The sequence below is a fragment of the Lissotriton helveticus genome, chromosome 3_1 (assembly GCF_964261635.1).
Source record: "Lissotriton helveticus chromosome 3_1, aLisHel1.1, whole genome shotgun sequence".
In the NCBI taxonomy this organism is placed as follows: domain Eukaryota; kingdom Metazoa; phylum Chordata; class Amphibia; order Caudata; family Salamandridae; genus Lissotriton; species Lissotriton helveticus.
In genome coordinates this window covers 2,085,525,309-2,085,551,594 of record NC_136061.1, presented here as the reverse complement: position 1 = coordinate 2,085,551,594, position 26,286 = coordinate 2,085,525,309, and the positions used below count along the sequence as shown (strand labels likewise).

The window sequence follows — 26,286 nt, the reverse complement described above, 5'->3', positions numbered from 1 at the left end:
ATGTAGTAACAAAAAAACATTAATGAAAGGACTAATGTGGAACAACAATTGTGAATTTGACTGAATTGCAGTTACACTTTATTGGATTTTTGTCCTGCTTGTCAAGACGTTTGTGTTTTTCACACTGTATATATTGTCATGCATTTTCTTTTGTCACTTACCTTCACTTGCCTTCACATGTAGCACCTCATCATTGTCCGGAATTGCCATTTAAAGATTATAAACAATGGATTCAATAAAACTAAATCTTTTTTTATTTCTCAATTTTTGAAAGCAGGGTTTGTTTTACTCTGTTCCCTTGCCAGTGCATCAAACTTTGCTTGAATTAATGCCTTTGGATCATTTTTTGTAAATGAATGGCCTTTATACCCTAGTTCCATTGGATTATAGGGTTTACCCCATGTTATATCTTTTTTTAATTTGTTTATTAAACAGCTTGCACATATAGATCATACATCACTCCGAGCGTAGGGGGACCCCATGTTATATATGATTAACTTTAAAACAAGCCATCAGCAATTCAGAATTTTATTTTGGAATCAGTTTTAATAGTGAATATGAAGGAGCCAGTATGTGGTCTTGGGACAAGCTCTGCCGTTTTAACAGTGTAAAGGACACACGTGTTCTGTCAGTTTTCGACACAGATGAGATATTGTTTTTTTTCTTCTTGTATTGAATTGAGTCTGAATAGTCATGGTGAACGGCTGATGATACTTTTTCCCAGTAACTCTAAGCCTGCACAACTTGGGTAGAAATAAATAGTGACATTTCATGAAATCTAACTAAATTATATACATGAGTTAATATCACAATTTTGTTTTATTCTACAGCTGTATCTTCGTAAGCAGGTTGATCCTTTATTCCTGCACTTTAAAAATGAGACAAACGACTGGAATCTCATACCTGATAGCCTGACCGATCAGTGAGTTCTCTGATGATAATATATGTATGTCAGTCACACTGTTTTTTAAATGCTTCACATTCAGGCATTAAGTCATGACCCTCTGGACACTTGAAGAATTATCTCCAGCTACTTGGATTCTAACCACTTATCAGGAACACCACAACATCACCCATGAAAGCTTGACGTAATTTTTCTAATGCATGTCTCATACAGGATTATGTTATCAACTATGCTAGTGAGATGGGGCCAGAATGGATACGGGTTTAGTCTGTGATTTTATATTGAACTATTCTAGTAGAGAAATAAACCTGATCCCAAAAATTGAATCTCTGCTTTTTCACCAAAGCAATCCAGGCATTAGTGATGACATTTTTTAGTTTATTCCTTGGTGATTTATTTACATGAAAATATGCAGTTACCCACATATAGATATTGGTAGATTTGGTCACCATTAAACCTGTTGTGTGAATGCTTGATTACACTAATGAACAAAACTATGATTATGTTTTTCTATTCACTATTTTGTACTTATGTATGTATTTCAATTACTTGAGTTTAATATAACCTTATATGCCAAGAGTTTGTTGGCATCTGTTTGACACTACTTTATAAACTGTTGAATACTCTTTGAGTAAGCAGACAATCTTACTACTTCAGATGTCTACCTGGATCGGCAGGGTGAAAGCATGTGCCTTGCAGCAGCGGTCTGTGCAGGTAACAGTGGGAGGGGAGTGGGGTGGAGGGGGCGGTGGGGCCGCATTGGGGGTGATTTTGATAGACGATGCAAAGGGAGAATTAATTATTTATTACATTTTCCCTCTGCATCGTCCATAGAAATCCCCCAAACTCGACCCTACCACTGTTACCTGCATGGACCACAGCTGTGTGCCAGTTTTGAAAATGTCTCTTGTTCATTTTTGAGGTATTGTGGTTTATATAAACTTTTTTTGTTGTATATTAGGGCAATTTTATATTGTCCACATTTTCAAAGCAAATAATTTCCAGTTCACGTATGCATCTGCTTTTTAAATCAAATGCTACTGACATTTGAGGTAAATGTATTTAGGTATATGTAACCAGAAGCTGGTTACTGCAAGCGAGGATTTCAATATGGCCTCCATGACACACTCACTAACGGAGAGCAGCGTACTATTTGTCACAAGGCCCACGCATGCAAAGAGAGGCAGATTCAAATATCAGGAAATAGAATAGTTCAAGTTCACACAAGTGTGGACAGAGGGAGCGCAAGAAGGAGCAGAGTCACCAGGAAACGGCAGAAACAACACAGGGCAGAGCCGTAAGGTCGGAAGCCAGGGAGAGGTGGCAGAAAAAGGAGAGTTGAGGAGATGACATTCGTGTGGCCAGTGGCATAGCGAGTCATTTTGCCACCCGTGTCAGTTCCAGTGTTTGGCGCAGCAGGGGGTGGGGTGCTGGCAATCGATTCCTGCGTTTCCTTCTCCGTGATGGCCATAGGTAAGAGCGGGGGATCCAAGGCCACTGCCCCCAAAACGTGCGCTGCAAAGGTCGACTGCCCCCCTTGCTATGCCACTGTGTTTGGCGAGCAAAGGAGCAGGTGAAGCCCTTACAGAGTTTGCAAGTCATGTAGGAAGTCCTCAGGAGGAAAACGGTGTGGTCCAGTCTGCTAAGGCTCTGAACCATAATCATGCTCCTGACAAGTGCTATGTTTTTCCGTTAAGTGGTGGGCATCATGTTGGAAGAAGATGACCAGCACTTAAAACCCCAGCATGGAAATGGATGTTCATACACTAGTTCCCACCATAGTAGAATAAGGATCCACACGAGCAGGTTGAAGTTGGGTATGCAGGGAAGGCTGTTCTAAATCACTCAGGTGATGGTGAAGGGTACTAATTGAATTGATAATGGACTGAACCTTAGGACCTGTTTGTGTCATCCCCTGGGTAACCATGTACACGCAGAAAAAAAGAATCCAGGAGGCGTTCAACTAAAGGTAGGTAAGTAAGCTTGTTACTCCATCTCGGAGTGTCCTGGCGCTGTATACCGCTGGGGAACCCGTCCTTGCTTTCCCTGTGAGATGGTCCCTCCTGGGCACCTCCAAGGTGAAGCCAGGCATCCCCAGCATTGATGGGGCCGTTGTGGAGATTAAGCAAGCTATTGCCCAGAGTTGCAGAGTGGGACCCATGGTTAGCGTAGGCACCTCGGCGAGAATTATCGAGTCCGCGGACATTGACCCAAGACCCTGCCGCATCGGGAATTGAACCCTGGTCCCGGGCCGATCTCTGCTTCAGGGTCTGCCGCTTCTAACCAGTGAGAAGATGGTGAATCCAACAACCACTGGCTTAATTAGATGGGCACAGCAGAAATGTTCGTAAATTGTAAAGTGTGGGCTTTAAAAAAAAGTCTTCTTACTAACTTTGTGTGGTACCATGTCTGAACAGCCTGTTACAGGGTAGATGACTAGCACTGTTTACCAACATTGGCATGAGTGAGGTTAGTAGTTAATTTCAATTGTGTGACCGTTTCCTTAATAATTTAAATTCACATTTGATTGTTTTAAATGCCCCAGTTCCGTAAAGGTATAAATAGATCATTTGTGTTGTAAAATGGCTCTCTCTGAAGGGTCACCCCCTAACCTTTTGCCTTCCTTTTCCCCTTTTTCTGAACTAATTTTTGTTGGCTTTAGGACTCTGATCACTTTACTACTGCTAACCAGTGCTAAAGTGCATGTGTTTTCTCCTTTAAACATGGTTTGACTGACTTATCCTCAATTGAACTTCCCTATAATTCCATAGTAGAGTTCAATGCATGTGTCCAGGGCCTGTAAATTAACTTCTACCAGCGGGCTTGGAGCACTGATGGTTCCACCAACACAAGTAGACATTTAGGGCCAGATGTAGGACACCAAATACTGGTCGGTAACCGACCGGTATTTTGTTTGTGAGATGTAGGGGGCCCAAATGTTAACCATTCGGTAAATATACCGATTCGGTAAATCTATATGTAGGTGGCACTTAAAATAGTGCCACAGGCCCTTAAGAATTCGTTATTTACCATGACATATTATGTCATGGTAAATAATGAATTCCTGTGTACATGCACATCTGTGCATGTACCCCTAAGGGCATGTATGTGTGGCACATGGCACATGGCCCTAAGGGCATGTATGTGTGTCACATGGCACACAAGCCAGAATCAGGGGTGCAACAGGGTGTCAAAGTGACACCCTGTCCCCCTGAGACAATTCGGTAATGTTACCAAATCGGTAATTGACATTGATTCCTATGGGCTTCAAGGCCCATAGGAATCAATGGCAATTACCGAATCATACAGATTCGGTAAAAATTACAGAATTTTTTCCTACATCTGATTTACCGAAACTAGAATACCGAATCGGTAAAATTCGGTATTCTAGAGTCGGTAAATCAGATTTACCTACATCAGGCCCTTAATCACTTCCCAGGCCTGCCACTGCAAAGCCTGTGTGTGCAGCTTACGCTGCCAAGTTGACTTTGCATTAAAAAGCTCTTGCCAAACCTTAAACTCCCCTTTTATTACATCTAAGGTAGGCCTACATAGCCCATAATGCATAAAGCTGTGAATTCAAAGGAAAGACATGTTTTAGGTTTTGCATGTCCTGGTAATGAAAAGCACCCCAAGTCGTTATTCTCTATTATGAGGCCTACTCCTCTCATAGGTTAACATTGGTAAATCCCTATTACACTTTTAAGTTGTAATTCCTGAATTAGATTTAGTAACTCTATCTTCAATACACATCTGGGTGGGTGACAGCTGGCTTATGTGCTTTCCCTCGTGACAGCCACACACAAAGGAAGGATAGTTGTCCGAGTGCCCATCTGCAAGAAACCTGATGGCTCATCCTGGGCAGGATGGGTGGAAGGAGTTGACATAAATACCTAGCCTACTGTCCCACACAAAGAGTTGATTACCACCCCCCGCTGTGATTCTTGAGCCAGGGCTAGGAAGAAAGTACCTCTGTGCACTTCAAAGTCCCTTCTTTGAGGTCGCCCCCACTTCCAAGGCACCACTGGATATAAGTACTGGATCTCTGAACCCACCAAGTCAGACACTTCTGGACCTGTAAAGAAACTATATCAGGATGAAGGACTGCTGAGCTGCTACAAGAACCATCACTCTGATGGACTGCTGCTCTGTAAGAACTGATTTTCTGCAGTGCTGCCCTTCTGCCTGCTTTCTGCTGACCCTTTGAGGAAGAACTGGACGATGCTTGAACCGAGAGTGATCTTCAATGACTTGTGAGCTTGCCTTCTATATTTGAGACTCAAATGGATATCAAAGTCTCACCACCTGCTCATGTGCCTGGTCCATTAGAAGTAAACCCTGGTGTTTGTTCCAGTTGAACCAAAACAGTGATGCTGCTTTGGGAGTTCCATCGGCACATAGCACTAGGAACTAGCGCATTGCCTTAAAGAACCAACACATTCGAACCGGCGCATCAATCACAGTTGCTGCAGTGTGGAAAGATTGACGCATCCCTCAACTGCGTGGAGAAACCCAGCACATAGTCTATGGAACCAATGCCTCTCAGATCGGCGGATCATCTTTGGAACCGACGCATCTCCATCCCTTTGTGAAGAAAAACAACACATCACCTCAATTGGAAGATCAACACTGATGCATCATTCCCCTGTGCCCTGCATCTCCCTGTTGCAGCCAGGATCAAGATACTATGTGTAGCGGGCCTTGCGTGGCTCCTGTATTGGCCCCGCCCTCATTGAGGTCGGCCTGAACACTTGACTTTGCCCAATTCCGGCGTGGCGTGATAACACCCCCCACATAGATGCTTATTGATTCTAAATGCTATTTTTACATTGAGTCTTCAAAAATGTATATCTCGAATTCTACGGATTTTGTAATTTTAGTCTTTTTATTTATAAAAGTATTATCTATTCTTCTAAACTAGTATTGAGTCTTTTTGTGGAGTTTTCACTGCATTATTGTTTGAAGTGTTAAACTTGACTGCTCCGTGCAAACCTACCAGAGAGTGTGCACTGGTCAATTTATGGTGTGTATCTGACTCACCCTGACTGGGACTGAGGTCCCTGCTTGGGCAGGGTGTATACCTCTGCCAACCATAAACCCAATTTCTAACAATTTGAAAATGCAGTACAGTCTGTTTGGTTCTCAGAGGATATAAATAAAAATTATGAACCAATAAATCCTTACTACACCACAGCTGCTATTGTGGTTACTAAAAGTAATCCTTAATATACACAAATTCTGTTGCTATTAATCATAAATTAGAAACTTATATGTGCTACTGTCTTTTCAAAGGCTAGGAAAACAAACATGTTTGCATGCGGTCACCGAGGTATTCAAATCTGAAGACCTCCATTTGTAAAAGGGGCAAGTTAAAAAAATATATTTACATTTAAGTACAAGACCATAAAGCAAAACATCCTTGTAAACAGGACAAATATAGCAAAATAATTAAGACACCGTTTTTGGGACAACATTAAACTGTCAATGTAAGAAAAAAGAAAGAAGGGTAAAGGAATGTAAAGGAAGAAACGTTGCTTTTCAAATATAAGGAGAACATTGACCTGTTTATTTTTTTTCTAAGGGCTACTTTTAAATTGCTGGCATGGCCTTTCTTGGAACTCAGTATTGTGATAATTACTATAGATTTTTCAAGGTTTAGTTATGCCATGAAATATTGTAAGTACGTGAATTATTACTTGAGGTGCTTGGTCGTCCACTACAAGTAATAAGGTCACTAACCTGTTAGGTCCAACGAAATGTTACAATAGTTTAAACCTGAACTCAACTCCTGGAAACTAAGGCACAGAGCAGACAGGCATAACTTTAAAAAATGTGCAAAGAATTACAAAGTATAAAAATAGTTAAAAAGTCAAAAACAAAACACAATTGAAATCTCACTTCTATTTAAGAAAATAAAGTGAAGTTTAATAAACAAAATAACAACAACATGACAAAAATTCAATAAGTGGTACTGGAGATATGAATTTAAAACTTTAAAACGTTTATGAGAAAAAGTGCCAAGAGACAATCCTGTTAGCAGGTGGCGGGGACCTAGATGTGATTTAAGCATTGGTATTATATGCACCAAGTAGGTTCATCCCAGTCAAGAAGTTTGCCTCAAAAATGAAAGTTGAACTCCTCCATTGGGGGAAAAGCTGCAGACTGTAACCATGGGAGTCATCTTAAAGCCTGATAGCTGTTAGGCAGGTCCAACTGAAGCCATTGGTTTAGGTAGGAAAAGTTCAAACTTTGCACCCAACAAGTCCCCTCATGAGTCAGATACGTTTTGCATCTTTGCTCAGTTAAGCTTTGTATATTAGGACTGTGTCTCTTTTTTTGGAGCTCAGGTTCTTCAAGCGGCAAATGTTCTGTGAGGGACTAACCAGATTTTCTTGTCTAGTGAGTTTATGCCAAGGGGTACCTCAGTGGTGGTGGTTATAAGTACTCAGTCGTGCTGACAGAGTCCAGTCCGCCGTATTTAGATAAGGGCTGGCTGAACCACTGTTCGCAGCAACAGACTGTTTTCCGTCGCATACGCAGTTCACCTCTGTCGACGCGGCCCACTCCTCCGCTGGCTAACACAACTCCATCGCCATCAGGCCGGCGGGTTTGCGATGAGCCGATTACAATGTCCTCATTGTGCTGGCGAATTCCTGATGGAGTGTATACCTGGTGGAGTGGAGACTGGTAAGTACTACTTATTAATGTGTCAGTACACATAGATGTAGGTAAGGTGTCATGCCCCTTTCATTACATATAGCACAGCACACAAACAACATACACACACTTTTGAGGTTACACCCATAGGCACAACTAGAACAACACCCACAACCACAGAAACAAACAAATATTTTTTAAAGTGTCAATACAAGTGTGTTCATTTTCATTGAACACTAATGCATTACACATAAGAAAATAATTGCATGTAGGTACAATTTATGCAAATGTTAACACACGTTTGCAAATGTTAACACACGTTTCATTGTGAAACTAAAGAAAAAGATGCTTACCTTAGATCCCACCATCAATGTTTGATTTGTGGAGATGATTAGCATTGTAGCAAGTAGTAGCAGTAAAGGAAGGACCTGGACAATGGGTTCAAGTCAGAAACGAAAGTAGAAAAGACAAAAAAGTAAGTTTCTACCTCATTCCTTTAATTCCGCCAACACATGTTTGGCGGTGTCCCCACCATAGTTTCCTCGAAGGTAAGGCAAACTGTGATTGGGCCGGAGGTAATCTTGGCTGGACTCCCTCCGACAACTGCTTATGCCTATGACGGCATCCACACAGGAGGAAAATTCTGGCAGAGACGCCGGCACTCTGATGGAATATTGTCCATAGACCCATCAACATCTAAATAGAGCAGGCAGACCGCCAACTAGGTGGGCACAGGAGCTGTCAATAAAGTGACAGTGGGACCAGAACCACCAAGAGCAGGAACAGTACTAAGGAGGTAAGGACTAACTAAAGGACAGGCCACCAGGTTGTTCCAGTCCTCCTCCACTTGCAACTGGTTACTGGTCACTCCAGGATTTAGGCCCGTTGCAGCTTGCAGTGTCCCTGTAGCCACACAGGAGGTCAGCCAACTGAGTCTTGGAGTTCACTTGAGGACAAGTGGGAGCACGTCTAGCCCTTCAAGTTGCCTCACATGGCTCAGAACAGAAACTTCAGTCCTTCATCTGTTCTTTGACAGGTCCTGAAAGTATTCTATTCTGAGGAGCTGGTACTGAAGTTCAATTTTTGTATCGTTCAGTAGCAAGCAGATGGGGGCAACTCCTGGACACTCCCTAACTATTGAGAAAAATAGATCTAAGAGCAGCCTTACCCACTTTTAAAGCACATCATGTTTGCCTTAAAGCAAACCATTATATAGTGCACTATTTTAAGAAAAATTCAAGATGGTATAGGTTTTTACCCTTGGAGGAAGATTGTGTGCCAACCAGAGGTATGTTTAGAAAAATGAGCAGTTCCTTCCTTCTAAGCCACTCTAAACTGGTTCTGGGACCATCTACCCATCTCACTGTGCAGGTGCCCAACCGGCTACCTTGGGCCTAGAGAAAAATTGTTCTCTCTTCCTTAGGTCTCCCCTTACACTAAATTATGACTGGTTAGGCTTCAGCTCTGTCCCTTTTAAGTTAATGAAGTTTTTGAAACCTTCAGAGCTACTGTTCTCCAGCTAGTGGGGTTCACATGCCTCAGACTGAGTTTATCCTGTCACCAGGCCTAAGTCATTGCCTCTTCTGTGCAGTGGATCAGTCTTCATACCTCATTAAGGGCAAGAACTGGCAGGCATCTGCTGTCAGGCTAATGGACATTATCTTCCAGGAGCTTCAGCACAGAAAAAGGTAACTTTCTAAAAAGACCTTTCCGAAACATTTATTCAAATCTAACTTCACCTTCGAATTGGATTTTAAATAACTGCTAAAAATAGTGGTACTATTTCTCTAACTTTCCTAAACCCTATATAGCAGAAATTATATTTTAATCTGTACAATAGTTTTCCTCCTAGGACAGTCAGAGCCTTACAAAGTGGAAATTGCTTTGGGGGCTTCTCACTGCAGGGACATGGTAACATTACATTTCTACATGTCCAAATTAAAAATGCACCCTACTTTGTGGGCTTAAGGCCCTAAATAGGGGTGAGGAATTAATATTTATTCATGAACCCAGGACAAAAGTGCTGAAATTATGATCACACAGTGCAACAAAAGTGAACAGTAAAAATGCAGCTGTCTCAGGAGTCAATCCATGTATATGAGAAATAATGGGCCACGAATTTTGCTGTGTACATGTCATCATCACAATACAAACTATAAAGAAAGGCAAAAAGATCCTGATCATTGTGTTTGGCAGTGTTGCTGAGAGTTCACAGAATCCAGGGATTGAAAGTCAATACATTCTACCTAGTAAATGAAATATTGCTGATAAATGTTTCCAATTTGTAGCAAGGCGACTCCATAGATTCACAGAGGGTGCTCCAGAAGTTGAATTAAGGCTACAAAAGGAATCTGCAATGGCACTGAAAAGTAAGGCTTAATGCAAAAGTGGCTGAATTAATCTGCGGTGTTAAGGTGCTCCGTGTGAACCAGAGGAAGGAAATAAAAGGCAGTCCTCTGAGGTGTTGAGTGCAAGAAATTCCAAACCATCAGTATGCAGTGTGTGGATTTTCCATCTAGCTGTTACATCACTGTGATACTGTGTGGCATTTATGAATATTTACAGATACAAATGTAATGGTCAGCTAGGTATTTAGTATCTCACAGCTATGATTAATGCCTTTTTAGCATCAATATTGACTGGGCCAACTGACATCTTTTATAAATTGTAATCTTTGTGTATATTGGGATAGCTTTTATTAACTATTCAGCAAAGGATTTAGTAATTCATTCATTCTTTTTTCCCATTAAAATGTCAAATTCTGAATATAAAAACATTCACAGGTCAAACCCTGTGCATGTGTGTGTGAACTCGCTGGTCAATGTAACTTTGTCTCTATAAGAATTCCATAAAGACATCTAGGGCCAGATGTAGGTAATTGCATTTTACCGATTCTTAAATACCGAATTTTACCGATTCGGTATTTATGAGTCTGTCAATGCAATGTTGGTAAAATATCTGTATTTTTTACCGAATCGGTAAAAATCGGAATTGGTCATTCTGTATTTACTGAATCGGTATTTCCCATTCATTCAAATGGGCCTTTTGGCCCATAGGAATGAATGTGAAATACTGATTCGGTAAATACCGATTCGGTAAATACCGAATCGGTAAATACAGAATCTGAAAGCAAAGAAAAGTGAAACTGATTCAGGCAGCCAATCAGGTGCCACCACCCTCCCCCTCTCTACCAGGAAGTGGCTACACAGGCAACTGCAACTAATTAGAAGCTTCTGGAGAGGCAGTTGGAGCTGAGTTGAGTCCCTGAGCAGCAGAAAGAGTTTTGTGCACTTTTAAATTAGAAAAATGGCAAGCAGCACAGACAAAGATCAACCAGAGAGGAAGAGGAAACTAATATTCAGCAGCATGGAGCTGCAGGTCCTTGTTGAGGAGGTGGTGAAGGAGTACAGAAAACTGTTTGGCAGGCAGTCCCTCACTGTGGCTGAATCTGCCAAAAGGAACATTTGGCTGCACATTCAAGATAAAGTGAATGCAGTTGGAGTGACTCCTAGAGATATAGAGGACATTAAAAAGAGGTGGTACGACCTCAGGAGCCTGACAAAAAAAATTGGTGAACACCACAAGCAGGCAAGCAAAGCTGGTGGAGGGAATAACCCACCACCCCCCCTAACTCACCTGGAGGAGATGGTGAGCTCAACCATAGAACCTGAAAGCGTCTGCGGACTGGGAGAAGTAGACAGCTCAGCCAGAGCTGCCAGCAGAAAAGGTAAGACGCATGCACAGCAATCCCCCCACACCATCATCCTTTCCTTTACCCTATGTGGCTAAGTGAACCCCAGTCCAGTACAGCTAGCACTATACAGGAGCAATGCATTATGGGACATGTAGTCAGGAAATGAAAGACAATGTCATACAGCATAGCAACCAGCAAGTTCGGGAAATGATACCAGACAGAAAGAAGCGCAGGCAACATGTACATTGTTCAAGTGAAAATTATTTAATTGTAGTGGCTGTGAGGCAGTAGCACTTAGCTAATGTACGCTCATATGTCCACAGGTGAGACATCTCGCAGGCGTTCCCGGGAGACTGAAGGCACGACACCAGAGAGGGATGGGAGTAGGGAGTTAAGTCCAAGTGCACAGAATGTATCAGAGGACACAGGTGCACCAAGTACACAGCCACCATCCCAAGACAAAGAAATGGCTCCAGAGTTGCAGGCGTCCCCAGAACGTACACAATCCCCTCTGTTACTGTCATCCCCAGAAATGCCACCATCACTGCCTGTGACAACACCTGCCCCACAACAGAGCAGGAGGCATGTTATTGCCCCACTATTGGAAATGGAGTCATCAGCAGGTGACATGAAGGGGGAAGACACACACACTTTGCCTGGTGAAGGTAGCACTGCCGCACTGCAGTCCAGTGCAGAGGTGTCCCGTACTTTTTCCAGACGCCGCAGGCTCCGAGAAAGCTGTGTAGCTGCACGTGTGGAGGGTCCAAGTGTGTTCCGTGGCCTGGAGGGGAGCATGGTGAAGATCCAAAGGATGCAGGGAAAGGCCATCATGTCTGTCCAACGCCAAATGAGGACCCTAAACAACAATATGGAAGACATAGGGAAGGGCATCAGAGAACTAGTTGATGTCAACAAGGAGATTGCAGCAGGGATGCATGATATGTCACAATCGGTGCAGCTTCTGTGCACCAAACTAGATAAGGACATTGCATCAAAGCGCAAGGAGAAGCAGCGTGCGCAGCAACATCTTAAAGCCATCAACCACCTGGCCACAGCCACTTCCCTGCTATGCAGGAGATGCATAAACATGCAGGAGGGACTCACGCAAAATAGCAATGGGGTTACTAGGGGCATTGCTAGTCTGACCAGTGCTGTTGAGGTGTTGATAAATGCACAAACAGCACAAACTGCTGCTCTGGATGTGCCAGAGAGTGAAGGGAGCACAAGTAGGAGCAGCATGGCAAGCCCCCTTGTCGTAGAGACACGGAGGAGCAGCAGGTGCCAGGGTGAGGCAGCAGCCCCAACGCCAAGTGAAGACAGCAAGCCACAAACATCTTGCACTGGTAGGCATGGACGAAAATGAGTTAATCAGTGAATGGGGAACTGACCCAGTACTAACATCATTGAATGTATATTATTTGAGTTGCACAATTATGCTTTGGGAACCTGCGTAGTGACAAAATTAAACTACGTTGGGTGCATACTACACCTGTCTGTGTCTCTTTACTTACTTAAAAGTAGTTGCGTGTGATCTCTTCCCATCTGTGTCTGCCATCTGTTGGTATTGCAACCCCTGCAGTGTTGGGTTCAGGCAGTGCTTGTTCGTCATCATGGTCCTCATAATCAGATAATTCCACCTCGGTGCCCTTCTTCATGGCAAGGTTGTGCAACATTGCACAGGTTGCAATCATCTTGCAGCAGGTCACTGGTGTGTACTGGCGTGCCCCTCCACTTTTGTGGAGGCAGCGGAACCTGCTTTTCCACAGGCCAAATGTGCGCTCCACAATGTTCCTGGTAGATTTGTGTGCCCTGTTGTATCGCCTCTGGCTGAGGGTTGAAGGGTTGAGGTAGGGTGTAAGGATGAAGGACCGGATGGCATATGCACTATCCCCTATTTAAAAATGAGAAAATGTTACTCACATGCACACATTCACATACATCTGAAACATGTATCAAGGGAGTGTCACACACTGTTTTACCTAGCAAGTAACCTTCGCCAAATTCCCCCGCGGTCAGGCGTGCGTAGATCCCACTATTCTGGAAGATGTAGGAGTCGTGGGTACTGCCTGGAAACTTGGCCACTAAATCCGTGATGATGTAGTTTGCATCGCAGATTACTTGTACATTTATGGTGTGGGTTGATTTTCTGTTTCTGTAGATGTACTGTGTGGCAGCAGGTGGGTAAATTGGAATGTGGGTGCCATCAATACAACCGATGACGTTGGGGAAGTGCGCTATTTGATATAACCCTGTCTTTGTCCTGAGACGTTCTGCGTGCGTTTCAGGAAAGGTGATGTAGTGATGCATTCGCTGCATCATGGCCTCTAGGAACTTCCTAAAGAAGCGGGACAGGCAGCTCTGGGACACCCCACCTACCGTAGCAATGACACTCTGGTAACTGCCAGAGGCAAGCAGGTGTAGGCTACACAGCGCCTGCACATGGGGTGGGATGGCATGTGCCCTTGGGGTTGGATGCTCCAAAAGTGGGTGCAGGTCCCTGATCAAGTCCAGGATGGTTTGGGGATGTAGCCTGTGCCTTTGTTGGATCTCTGCAACAGTAAATTGCAAAAGGGTGATCCTCTGTCTGTAGACCTGCTCCTCCCTTCTCCAGACCCTCTCTCCTTTTGCCTGTAGCCGTAGCCGCCTCACAATCACGTAGAATGCCGCCATTCTGGTCAAACTGTTGCATTTTGGGCCCTTTTTTATATCCTGCACCTGGTTACCACTTGCTTTCAATCCATGGTAAATACAGACACTTAAATGCCGATTTTCATGCAAATTTGGTATTTTAGAGGTTACCTACATCTCAAAATGCATTTTTACCAATTCTTATTTACCGACTCGGTAAATTTACCGATTCGGTAAAGTTACCGATTCGGTAAATTTACCGTTTCGGTAAATTTACAGAGTCGGTAAATTTACCGAATCGGTAAATGTACCGATTCTGTAGTTTTTTAAGCGCCTACATCTCGGAATGCAAATACCGGCCGGTAACGGACGAAAATCGGTATTTTCGGCCGTTACGACCGGTATTTGTCTACCTACATCTGGCCCCTAGTAATTTGTTTTTTCAACTTCATACATTTTGCTATTTTCTCAATAAGTATTATTGAAACCATTTCCATTTATTGTTTTTATCACTTCTACATTTTACTTCAAATACTATTGCTTTTGTATCTTCTTAATAAAACTCAGCATAGACTCTCATCACTTTATTTCTTTAAATGTGCTATTGTCGGGATGTTTCTTAAACTCATGGACATTTCTCTGAGCGATACCTTGCTGCTCAACACCAAGCATCCAAAGGAGAGTCCAGGTTTCCATTAGGGAAGAAATCCGGTTTAGCCTTGTAGATCGTTCTATCTGGGCAGTGTGGTAGCACGGTCATAGCTGACTTGAGGTCTGTGACATCCCTCTCCTCATCGGCCCATCGGAGGGTACAGAGTGGCGATAGTGAAGGGAGATGTCAGACCTTGACAAATCTTTGACTATAGTGTGACATTCCCACTCTTACTCAGGTTTTTGGACAAAGACTGTGGAACTTGTGTATTTCCGGGAGTGTTGCAAATGGCAAGTATGGCCTGTTAACCATTGTTCACCCCAATATAGACATTAAGGAGGAGGGACTTCTTTAGAGCTAATACCTAAGGGTTCTATATCCTGATGAAGGCACGTGACCCTCAGTGGCAATGACATGGCTGTAAAATGCTGATTTTAGCAGCTAGTGTGACAGGGATATAGTTTCCCGAGTGTACCCCACCTTTAACATTTTAACCCTACCAAGGAGGGTCTATAGTAAAATTAAGAGGGCACCTCTTTAGACAGTTTTATCTTCACCTTTTTTGCACCTTGTTTGATCCCTTTCGCGTCACTTTCTTTATATGAAAAAAACACAGCGCTCCACCCTGGACGTTAGTCTGTGTCAGGGTGCGTTAGCGGTCTAGTGATGAAGCATGCCACTAACTAATGGGTGAGGCCAATTTTAAGAAACTAAAGGGTTTCCCATGAATATTTTTTGTCCTCCTGTCATATGTAATATATCACTTTCCCTATGTGTGTGTTAAGACAGTCTTACTCACTTCATTCACTTACGTTCTAGCAATAGCGAATGGGGATTGTGAAGGAAAATAAGGACAGGGTTTGGGAAGTCCCAAAACTCTAAATAATTAGAGTTGGTATCCATATTTATTTCCAGACATCAAGTAGACAACAAGCGCTAAGAACCCTTAGGTGAAAAACATCCCCCTAATTCAGCTACCCATCTATTTTTTTATGTTATATAAGGTTCCGAAATCATCTGCCCTTACTAGTAACTGCTAGGCTGAGGCAGATGAATAATGGCGGAGCAATATATAATATGTCTCCCCCTCCCTCTTCGAAATGTGAAAAAACTCATTACCTGCAATCTTACCAACCCCCCCACCACCTTCCCTGTCTTCCTCCCCCTCGTGCAGCTGTGTTTACAGCTTTCAGTCAAAGATGATAAGCTCTCAGAAAGTGCTGTCAGCTTGACCTGGAAACAGGTGCCCTCTGCATGCACCCTATGGCAGAGAGGCACAAGGGGGCCCGGCAGGGCCCTCTTTGTTTCCTCAGTGCCAGACTTTTCATGACATTCACACCATCATGAAAAGTGTGGCTGTGACCCATGAAAAGTGTGGCAGTGAGGAAACTTATAATATGCTTGCCTGGGCCTCAGCAGCCCAACCAAGCATATTGCGGCCTCAAGACTGCAGCAACTCTGCCAGTGATCAGACCACCCTGGTTGTAATAGGGTGGTCGGAAGACCACTACCCCTGCCCCCTCACGAGTCTGACGGTCCGTGGACTGCCGGACTTGTAATGAAGCCCTAAGCTACAGTGGGTAAAAAACTTACGTTATCCACTTTTGCCACATCATAAGAATGTTTTATATCAGCTGTTCCTATGGCATACCAGTGAATTACCACATTCAGAAATTGGTGTAAATAATAGAGGCGTCCTATGGATGACATGCATAACAATATCATAGACCCCGTTATAAATTAACATAAAACATTATTCTGTTATGTAGTCTTTCAGTGAATGTGTTCTCACTTTGAAATGTTCTTCATTCCTATCATATTTCTCAATAAGACACCATCTAATATTCTTCTTTGGACTAAATATATTATCCTAGGAACATATTATTGGTTTGCTTCCTATAATATATCAATACTAATGATGATATGCCTTAGCAGACTTGCCAATGATTGTCTAATGTCATAACTTTGCCTAATTAGGTATAATGAAATTAATGCAATCAACACAGCATGTTCTTATGGAATTCCAGCATGCCAGGCACTGGTGTCAGACCTCTACAGAAAATGGATGAATAATCCGAACACCACAAGGTCAGTACAAAGCTCATCTGACATCTCATTTCAAGAACATTGGCCTTTGATGTCCTGATTTTGAGCAGTCCAAAGTGCACTTGATTTTCTGATTTCTACAGTTGTATTACAGTTATATTCAGAATAGTTTAGGGAGCAAGTGTGAATTTACTACAAGCAAGCTAAACAACCAATAACAAAGCATGTTGTGCACTAACACACATACATGACAATATTTAGGATTTATAATTTAAAGAACCTTCAATTCGGCCTTCATGAAGGAGGCAGAAATTACTAGATGGCTCTACCAGGTGAAGTCTCAGTGAATCAGTGAATAATTTTCTAGCTTGGGCCCACAACTGCCAATGCCTGAGGAAGCATATCTTTCTCTTTCTCAATGCAGTAGTACCAACCTGTGACCTCTGGCTTCTGTGAATAGTGAACTCAGTAACCACACTACATTAACTATAATTCCCACCTTCTCCAAGCACTGCTTATAGAATTTCATAATATATCACTAATAACATCTCAAATCATATAATTTGTGAGAAAACAGTGCAAGGTAGAGTGACGAGTTTTAGTTAATGTAGTGTGGCAAACAAGTTCAATACACCGTGTATGGAGATGCGCATGTTATAAATATTTGAAGGTGTTCTGTAAATTATAAAATAATGGTATAGATATAACTTTAACATTTCTAATTTTTGTGTAGTATAATTTTGGTTTGCATATAAAGAATAAATAAAGTTATAGTAATTTAAGGTGTTGCATAAATTATGCATTTATGGGAGAACTATAATTTAGAATTTGTAATGTGTAGTTTAAGTTTAGTATAGAAAGAGCAAATAACGTTTTCCTAACAATAACTTGGGTTTAATCTATGTTTTTTTTATGGAAGTTAATTTTTTTTAATAAATAAAAAAAATCGAAATCGTAGAGTCAAGTGTTGTCAATTGATGTATTGTTAAGTGGAGCATACTACAGTAGAGTGGAGAAGGGTCTCATACAGTAGAGTGTCATAGACTGTAGTCTTGTGAAGTAGAGTGGAGTAGCCAAGCGTACAATGGAGTAAACTGCCTTCGTTTTGAGTTTCATTTTATATAGTACAGTGGCGCGGAATAAAGTAGAGTGGGGAGCCATGAAGTAAATTTCATAAACCTTCATAAATTGGAGTGGCACTTTGTTCAGTACAGTGGAGTGGTGTATTGTAGAGTTCTGGGAAGTGTCAGAGTGTAGTAAAGTGTTGTACAGTGGACTGTAGATACAGTGTGATAGCATGCATTCAGTCTTGCCAAGTGGAGGTGCACAGAGTGTGGTAGACTGGAGCGGTGTAGAGTAGAGTGTCATACAGTGGCTTAGAGAGGGAGTAAAGTGTTGTGCAGTAGAGTAGAGTGGAGTGGCATAGAGTGGAGTGGAGTAGTGTGTCATATAGTTCCCTGATGTGGAATAGAGTAGAGTGGACTGGCGTAGCCTACAATGGAGTAAGTGTTGTATAGTGGAGTGGTGTGCTATACAGTGGAGTGGACTGGCATATTGTAGCATGTCAGAAAGAGTTGTACAGTGGAGTAAAGTGGAGTGTCACAGAGTGGATTACACAGTATTGTACATTGTAGTAGAGTACAGTGTGGTACAGTATGGTAGAGTAGAGTGGCGTAGACTGTTGTAGAGTTGAATGGATGAGTAGCATAACATAGAGTGGCATGCAGTGCAGTAGTGGAGCAGAGTGGTGTAGAGTCTAATAGAGTAGACTATAAAAAAGTGGGGTGGAGCGGCTTACAGGGAGTTACGTAGCATGGAGTTAATTGTTATACAGTGGCACAGAGTAAAATAGAATGCTGTAGACTCGCATTGCCTAGAGTGCATTATTGCACAGTGGAGTGGATGAATCCATCTAAGCGTCCTCCGTACCCATAACTAACATTGTAAGCTTCCACATCGTAGATATGCTTTGTCCCTTATACATTGGCTCCAACTGCTTCCCTCCATTCAGGTACTGCATTCGTATCATTACTCTCAGCACCCTCTAACTCTGCACCAGTATCCCTCATAAGGAGATATGTCTGATAGGGTCCCCAGCAACTCCTCAGGCAACTCGTAGGAGAAAGTAATTCATTATAGGAATCTGTTTGCGTATTGCAGTAAAGCATATCTGCATGCCATTCTTTTATTTTCAGCAGCGGGCACCTGCCCCATCTAATAGCCGCTCAACGCTTCACCAATTGGAGGCCAATGGATATCAAGGGGCCGGTCACTTTGCCTACAGTCCCATCCCAACAGGGCCATCTTAGGGTCCGGCTCCAGGTCTGCACTTATGATAGTTCCCAGCTCATGAAACGCCACGTCTCAAAATGCCTGAATCCCGGGACACTGCCAAGCCAGATGCTAAAAGCCTGCTTTGTCTCTCACACATCTCTGGCATCTTGAGTTATACGCTAACCAATATTTATATTGCCTCTCATGCGTTCAATAGGCTCTATATAGAAATGTATAATGAATGAGCCGATGTCTCCAATTTAAAGAGATAGTCTTCGTGTGTTCACAGCAATACTGCCACTCTTTGTCACTTAAAGGATTACCGAGTTCACGCTGCCATTCCAATCTGACTTTCAGTACTTGAGATCATTTTGTGTCCTGCATACTGGTATAAAATCTAGTAATGAGCTTGGCTGGGATACTCGTTTTAATAAGGGTGGTGAGGGCCCCCATTTCCTGTGGTTCTATCATGTCGTCCCCTAGCAGGGCCTGCCAAGTATTTTGGGCCCTAAAAAAATTAAATAGCACCATACCCGGCGGTTGCACTTCCGGCCCCTCAAGGGATTCCAAAAGCACACCAATCCATCCTCGAAGAAGTCCCCCATCTTACAGATACCCACTCTGCAAAGCACCAGATGTGCCCCCCATCCTGTCCTAAGGGGAACCACAACCAACAGTCCAGAGGAATCTCTGGTGAATACATTATAGCACCTGCTTGCATCTGTAGTAACATCTGCCACACCTGTGAAGTGGTAGCTATCGGGTCAACTATTTGCTGCCGCCTGGATGCTGGATGAAAAAGCCCCCGTGGTGATGTGAGAGGTTCCACCACATTTCGTTCTAAGTATAAGTGAGGAGTGTCATGCGGGCAATGCACCCAATAGCGTGTGAAAGTACTGTGGGCTGCTCTGTAGTACTTCTCTAAGTCAGTGGCCCCCAACCCTCCCAACTTATATGGCAACGTGAGCGAATCCCATCGTATACGGGGCTGCTTTCCTCCCCATGCTAAGCTAATGAGTTGTGTACGCAGTTGTTTAAAAAGGATACGTGGCAATGAGATTGGTATGTTTTGGAACAGAAATAGAAACCTGGGCAGTACCACCATTTCATGAAAGCTACCCTTCCCATTAATGATAACGGAAGCCTAACCCACGATCCACGTCATCCGTTTATTTCTGTGCCGCCACCCAATAATTGTCCCTAGTACCACCATAGGGTCAGTATGAATCATAATACCTAAATATCTTAGGAACAATAAGTTGGTTGTTTACCCGCCTTCAATAATGTCACTATCATTGCCTCTCGCATGGTTGAGTCATCACTGCTGTCTCCGCCATTTCCTCATACAAAAGCTTTGAGATGGGGAATCAACAAATCCTGAAACTCAGAGCATCTGCTCCTGGGGCTTTACCAGCTGCCATGCTACGCAATGCTTACCGTATTTTGTCTGTTTCTAATGGAGCCATCACCTGCTCCCTATGTTCCGTTACTAGCCAAGGCATTTTAATATATGATAAGTAATCATCTAGCGCATTTTGGTCCATGGGTATTTGTGATGTAAATCACGCCTGATAATAAGTGCCGAAATGATCGGCAATTGCCTCCGGAGTGTGTAACGTGAGCCCCTCGTCATTTGTCAGATCTGTTAGTGTGTCTAAGTCCCTTGGATGGCGTAGGATCTGTGCTAGTGTAGCACCTGGTCTCTCCTGCTCACCATAGCGGCAAGCAATGGCATATTTGCCCAAGAGCTTCATTTCATTATTTGCCGTGTCCTGGAATTCTGCTAGTTTGTTACTGAGTTCTGCTTCAGTGTGGATCCCCACGTCTGCCAAGAGTGCCCTTTCGATGGTTCCGAGCTCTTTTTCTAAAGTCTCTAACCTGCCTCGTATAGATCGGGGTACTCCTGCGTGTAAAGATATCAACAGCCCTCTGATGTTTATAAAGGCTTCCCATACCGTGGTAAATACAGGGACGGAGCCTATAATATTCGATTGCCTTCACTAGCTCTGCTATAAAAGCCGTATCCGGCAGTGAATATGGAGAGAAGAGCTATATTCCAGTGATAATAGAACTGGGGAGTGATCGGAATATGTTCTAGGGAGGTGTGTACAAACTCCCATCCTGGCACTCAAACTCCCAGACAATAGCCAGTAATCAATGCGAGTGTGCGTGTCATGTGCTGAGGAGTAATGCGTGTAGCTTCTGACTAACAGACAACGATACCTCCAAATGTCTAATAGGCTTCCTCTGCTCATAATGTCCACAATGGCCAATGCCGCTGCCGCCGCTGGGCGCCTGGGTTGACCCCTAGATCTATCCATGTGCGGGTCAAGTATGCAATTGAAATCTCCTCCCACCAACTGTGGGATTCCAGCCCACTGTGATAGTGTTGCCTCTATTGAAGTGTAGAAGCGGGGGTCATCATGATTCGGGCCATATATTCCTACCAACACAAACTTAAGGTCTCCCTTACTGCAAAGGGCAACTGCAAATCGCCCATTTGGGACTCTGGTCAGTCCCTTTATATCAATGCCCGATCTTTTATCTTCCCATAACAGTACTCTTCTAGCATGAGAGGTATAGTCAGCTGCGTAGCAGAATCCCTGCATTTTGCGGTATGTTGCCTCACTACGCTCCACAGTCAGGTGTGTTTCCTGCAAAATCGCGACATCAATAGAGTGTCTCTTTAAGTGCGCTACTAGTTTCCTAACTTCTCTACTGTCATTCAACCCCCTGATTTTCCAGGTCACAGGCCTCCCCATTTGCGGCAAACTGCTATCTGCACATCAAAATTAAAACTCGAATAATTGTACATGTCACTAACCTGGTACAGAGCTGCTGTAATAAAATATGACATTTGAACCAAGTGATGCATTCTATAGAACAGTACCCACTCACGCCATGGCATCCCCTAACTGCCATAGCTACTGAAAGCCCCTCCCCCCAATCCTGGATTTACTAAACAAGCCAAAACAAAGTATACATAATAGTGTGATACACCTGGGGCAAAATGTTGCCATCTCTCTGAAAATTTGATGCCGCTCTCTTAACACATAATATATGCTATTGTGCACAAATGCCCCTTCCTAGCTTCAAGTTCCACCGACTACATCTTCCCCCCTCTTTTGAGTAGAAACCCTCACACCAAACAGGTCAATGGCCTTATGAGGTAAGCCAGCGGATATTGTTCTTTATCCCCCCGCCGCAGCCTTCCAGCAACCTCCGCTATGACGTTCATGCTGCTCATGTAAAGGGAGATTACTACTTATCCACATTGCAACATTGTTCAGCAGTCTCAATGGAGTTGCGAAGACGCCATCCATGTAGATCCCCCCGTTTTGTTAGCGCTCATTATATCTTTGCCGGGCTCTCTTTACAGTGCAACTCCACCCCCTTGTCACTCCTCAGAGTCTGGGACAGCATCAGTGTTCAGAGAGGAGCCCCTAGGGGAACACAACTTCCTTCTAGCTTATCTTTTAGGAAACGTAGAACTGCCTTGGGATCAGCGAAGAAACGCACCCTTTTTGTACCTTTTTGTTAGATCATACTTTAATTTGTTTATCAAACCGATTTTAAAATCTTTGGGATTAAGGAAGTGTGGGGATACATTGTTTTGATTCCTAGTTTTAAGTTTTAGGGTCTGCGCTTTCTTAAAAACAGCTTTGAGATCGAAGAAAACGATAAAGGGTTAGGTGGTGAATTCGTTTTATACTGAGGGGGTACTGACTGTTTTATTGATAATGGCAGTCATTGGTCTGGGCTGCTACAGGGTTAAGAGCCAGGCTGCTGTCATTAGACTTGTTTCACCCTTTTATGTATTTTATGTACATCTTTCTATTGACTTTTTAAACTTTGCTTGTTTTTACTGTATATCTTTTATGGCTATTCATGTGCCGAATGAAGCAAATATTGAATTGAATTGAAAGGAAAGAAAAAGTATAAATAAGTAAAGAAATTATAAATACACTGTAGTACACAATATTTGTGAAATATATTATAGCATATTAAAATATAGTGTTGTACAGTCTATTTTTGTTCTTTTACCTATTTTTTTTTTTTAATACTGCTGTACTTCCTAGGAAATACTGTGGTACTGAGTACATTTTAAAAAATATATCTAGAAACTTATACATATGCTTACTTACCTATTACCACTTTAATAAAGTTCAGTCACTGAACATTTCATGAGTGATGTAATACGTAAGGGTAAAAGGAGTGCATGGCTAGTGCACAAGCAGAAAACTTCAGTGATCAGGGTGTTGGGGTCCCTGGTACATTGTGTTCAGACGGGACCTAGTAGATTGGAACCCTAGAGCATTCCATGACTCAGGGAGGTGGGCTCCACTTCCCGCTCTCAACTAAAAATGCACTGGGGGAAGGTAGTCCTTCCGTTATATGTTTTTTAGAAATCTTTTTCCAGGAGTGGGTACTAAGTCTTCGAGACCTACAATGGCTGCTGCAACATCTTTGTTGATGTGATGACAGCCAATCAGATCTTAACATTTAATCTGTTTCGTCCGCAGATCCTCTGCCGTGTGTAATGTAGATACGTTTTGAACTATAATTTCTCAAATACTACTGAACAGATTTACACCAAATCACAAAAAAGCATGCCTTCTGGATCATGATCTAGCTTTCTGCCAAATTTGAGGTATCACTGTTCAATTTTCCTATTAAAAACTGCATGGGGAAAACATGTTTTGGGCTCCTCCTCACATCCCCATCCCCTGCTTGACGGATCACCCCAAAACTTTCCAGGAAGAACCTGGGATGGATGAATGTGTTTCCTGGATAAGTTCATGAAGAATTTTCAAATAGCACCACAGTTATAAGCAAACCACATAACACATTTCCTATGGAAACGTGGTCCTAACCATAACTATCCACTTCAGCACAGTTCCTTCAAAAAAGTGGCATTCATATTATTGTTCAGCCCAAAGGAGTATTTCATCTTCACTAGCTCTCTTCCATTAGGTGGATGAGTCACCCTATGAAGTGCTGTCATTCCAGTGGATGGACCAGTTATGGGACCTCTCTGATTGACTGTGCCCATGATGTATAAAAACAAAGAATTGTATGTTTTGGGATGTGCGTGCTTGTAGAAGGCTGCCTAAACTGTTATAAGATTGTAAAAGTGTACACAAAATAATATACTTTAGCTTTTGTTTTAATAAAGCCATCACTCAGTGCACAGAATTTTTAATTGAAAATCCATCATCTGAACATGGCAGTCTATAAGGATATAGGTGGGGAAGTGATAATGACATGGATGAATGTAAGTGGAACTAGAACGAAACAATAACAAAGTACACCATAACAAAATGCTACAAAATTTTGCCCACACTTAATGAATAATTAATAAAACACTGCGGTGCAGATTTACAAACCCCTTGCGCCTCTTTTACGCCGCCGTTGCGTTACTTTTGTGACGTAGCGGTGGCGCCAAAGATGCGCCATGTTGCGGGGTATTTACAACGTGACGCATCTGGGAGATGCGTCACATTGTAAAGCCCTGCGCCAGAAGTGGGCGTTCCTGCATGGGGGGGGGGGTTCCGGGGCAGGAACGCCTTCCAAAAGTGGCTGAGTGAAATCTACAAGATTTCACTCAGTCACTTTTGAGCCCATTCTGCGTCAAAACCCTGCGCCTGCTTGAAGCAGGCATCAGGATTGACACAGCATTGCAAAGATAGGCCCCCCCAAGAGCATTGCTGGAGCTGCATCGCGCCTGCAACACAACTCCAGCAATGCGCCACCTTTACTGCACAGATGCGTGACGCATCTGTGCCGTTTTTGCCCCATGGTGCGCCACATTGTAAATGCGGCGCATCCACGTGGCGGAACCCTGACGCACAATAACTGGCACATCCCTGCTGATATGCAGGGATGCGCCAGATATTGTAAATCTGCCCCTGGGAATTTTAGAAGCTCAAACCTGAATAAGGTACTATATTGGATGTCATCACATTCACTTCTAAGCTCAATTGAGGACCCCAGAATCAGGCTCCATGTAAACACTTCTTGCATACCAATGAAATATGATATACTCATGGAAAATGCCCATTTCTTTACTAAATGTCGAGAAGAGATTGCGAGACCAAATTGGGGTAGTGGGGGTAGTTATTTGATTAACATGCATGCATATATATGGAAGAATCTATCCCAGGCATTTATTATTAGTTTGGGCATGTCCTGCTTTTTTACAGATGATGTGTTACTTTTACAGCATCACACCAAACCTGAGGTCTGCTATCTACTGTCATGCCATAGCAATAGGTGGAGAGGAAGAGTGGGAATTTGCCTGGGAAATGTTCAAAAGAACCACTGTTGCAGGAGAGGCTGACAAACTCAGGGGAGCACTGGCCTGCTCCAGAGAGCCCTGGATCTTAAACAGGTGAGTGATAACAACTACCTATTGTCCTAACCCACACGTATGTGTAGACGGGGAAGAGAGCAATTTTTGAGAAAGGAAGGATAATCTCCCTGTCTAGAATTTCAAATAACGAAAAAGTATCCTACGACCTCTCTTCTTTTTGCCTTAGTGTATATCTCCCATCCTGTCCTTTAGAAGAGCACTTATGCTTATCCTTTGTGGGCCCTCCCACACCCTATCAGTGTCATGCTTCATCATTGGGTCGCACTACAGTTCCTATAAACCAGTGCGGGCTCAACTATATCCCAGGGAGCACTTTGGATAGTTTTCCTAAATCTAACAGGGATTAAAAAAATCTTAAAAATACCTAGTTTGAACCCTGGCTTCTGTTTATTATTGGGCTCCACGGGTCTGATTAAAAACTACTAATCAGGTATTTTTTTAGGGGAGGGTTACTACCCCATACCATACTGCTGTTTCAACGTGTTTCAGTTGTTCTAAACGACCAGGAAGAGGTCCAGGGCTTTCACCAGGACAACTTTAATGAAATGCCCCATATTGTGTAAGCAGATTTTCTTCTTTCCTATCTATAGTTTTTGGTCAGTAAACCATCCTTTGTGATGAGATGGACATACATACATACATACATAGAGACATCCATTGTTATAAGAGGCAGAGCGACTTGCCTATCCTTCGGCTGGAGAGGCCCCATTGGAGCTTGTTTCCATCACGTTCATAATGTGCAGGGTAGAGAAAAGAAATACTCATTAATGTTGGCTTTTCTATATTACAGAGGCTGAAAACAGATTACACAAAGACAACACAGTACACACGGCATGCAAATTCACACTGTTGCATACAGCTGGATGCAAAGGAACGGATCACCAAGTTCCCTTGCCTTACCTTAGAAACTCTCAAAATCTCACTTAGATGCAAAGTATCAAAGAGTGAAAGTACCACACCTATTACAAGATCCAGTCCTAAAAAAATCTTTATATGTTCTTATTGTCCCCAGTGCATAGTCACACTGTATACGGACTGGTGGGACACATCCCTGTTGC

At 42.9% G+C, this 26,286-nt stretch overlaps 1 protein-coding gene across 1 annotated transcript in view; it reads left to right on the top strand.

Annotated features, from left to right (window-relative positions):
• LOC144824118 (aminopeptidase N-like) overlaps positions 1–26,286 on the top strand; it is a 270,629-nt gene that overhangs the window by 201,425 nt on the left and 42,918 nt on the right. The window contains exons 15-17 of the mRNA XM_078683231.1: positions 831–922; positions 16,513–16,623; positions 25,079–25,246. Of these exons, the coding sequence (XP_078539357.1) occupies positions 831–922; positions 16,513–16,623; positions 25,079–25,246 (371 nt within the window). The remainder of the gene's footprint in view (positions 1–830; positions 923–16,512; positions 16,624–25,078; positions 25,247–26,286) is intronic.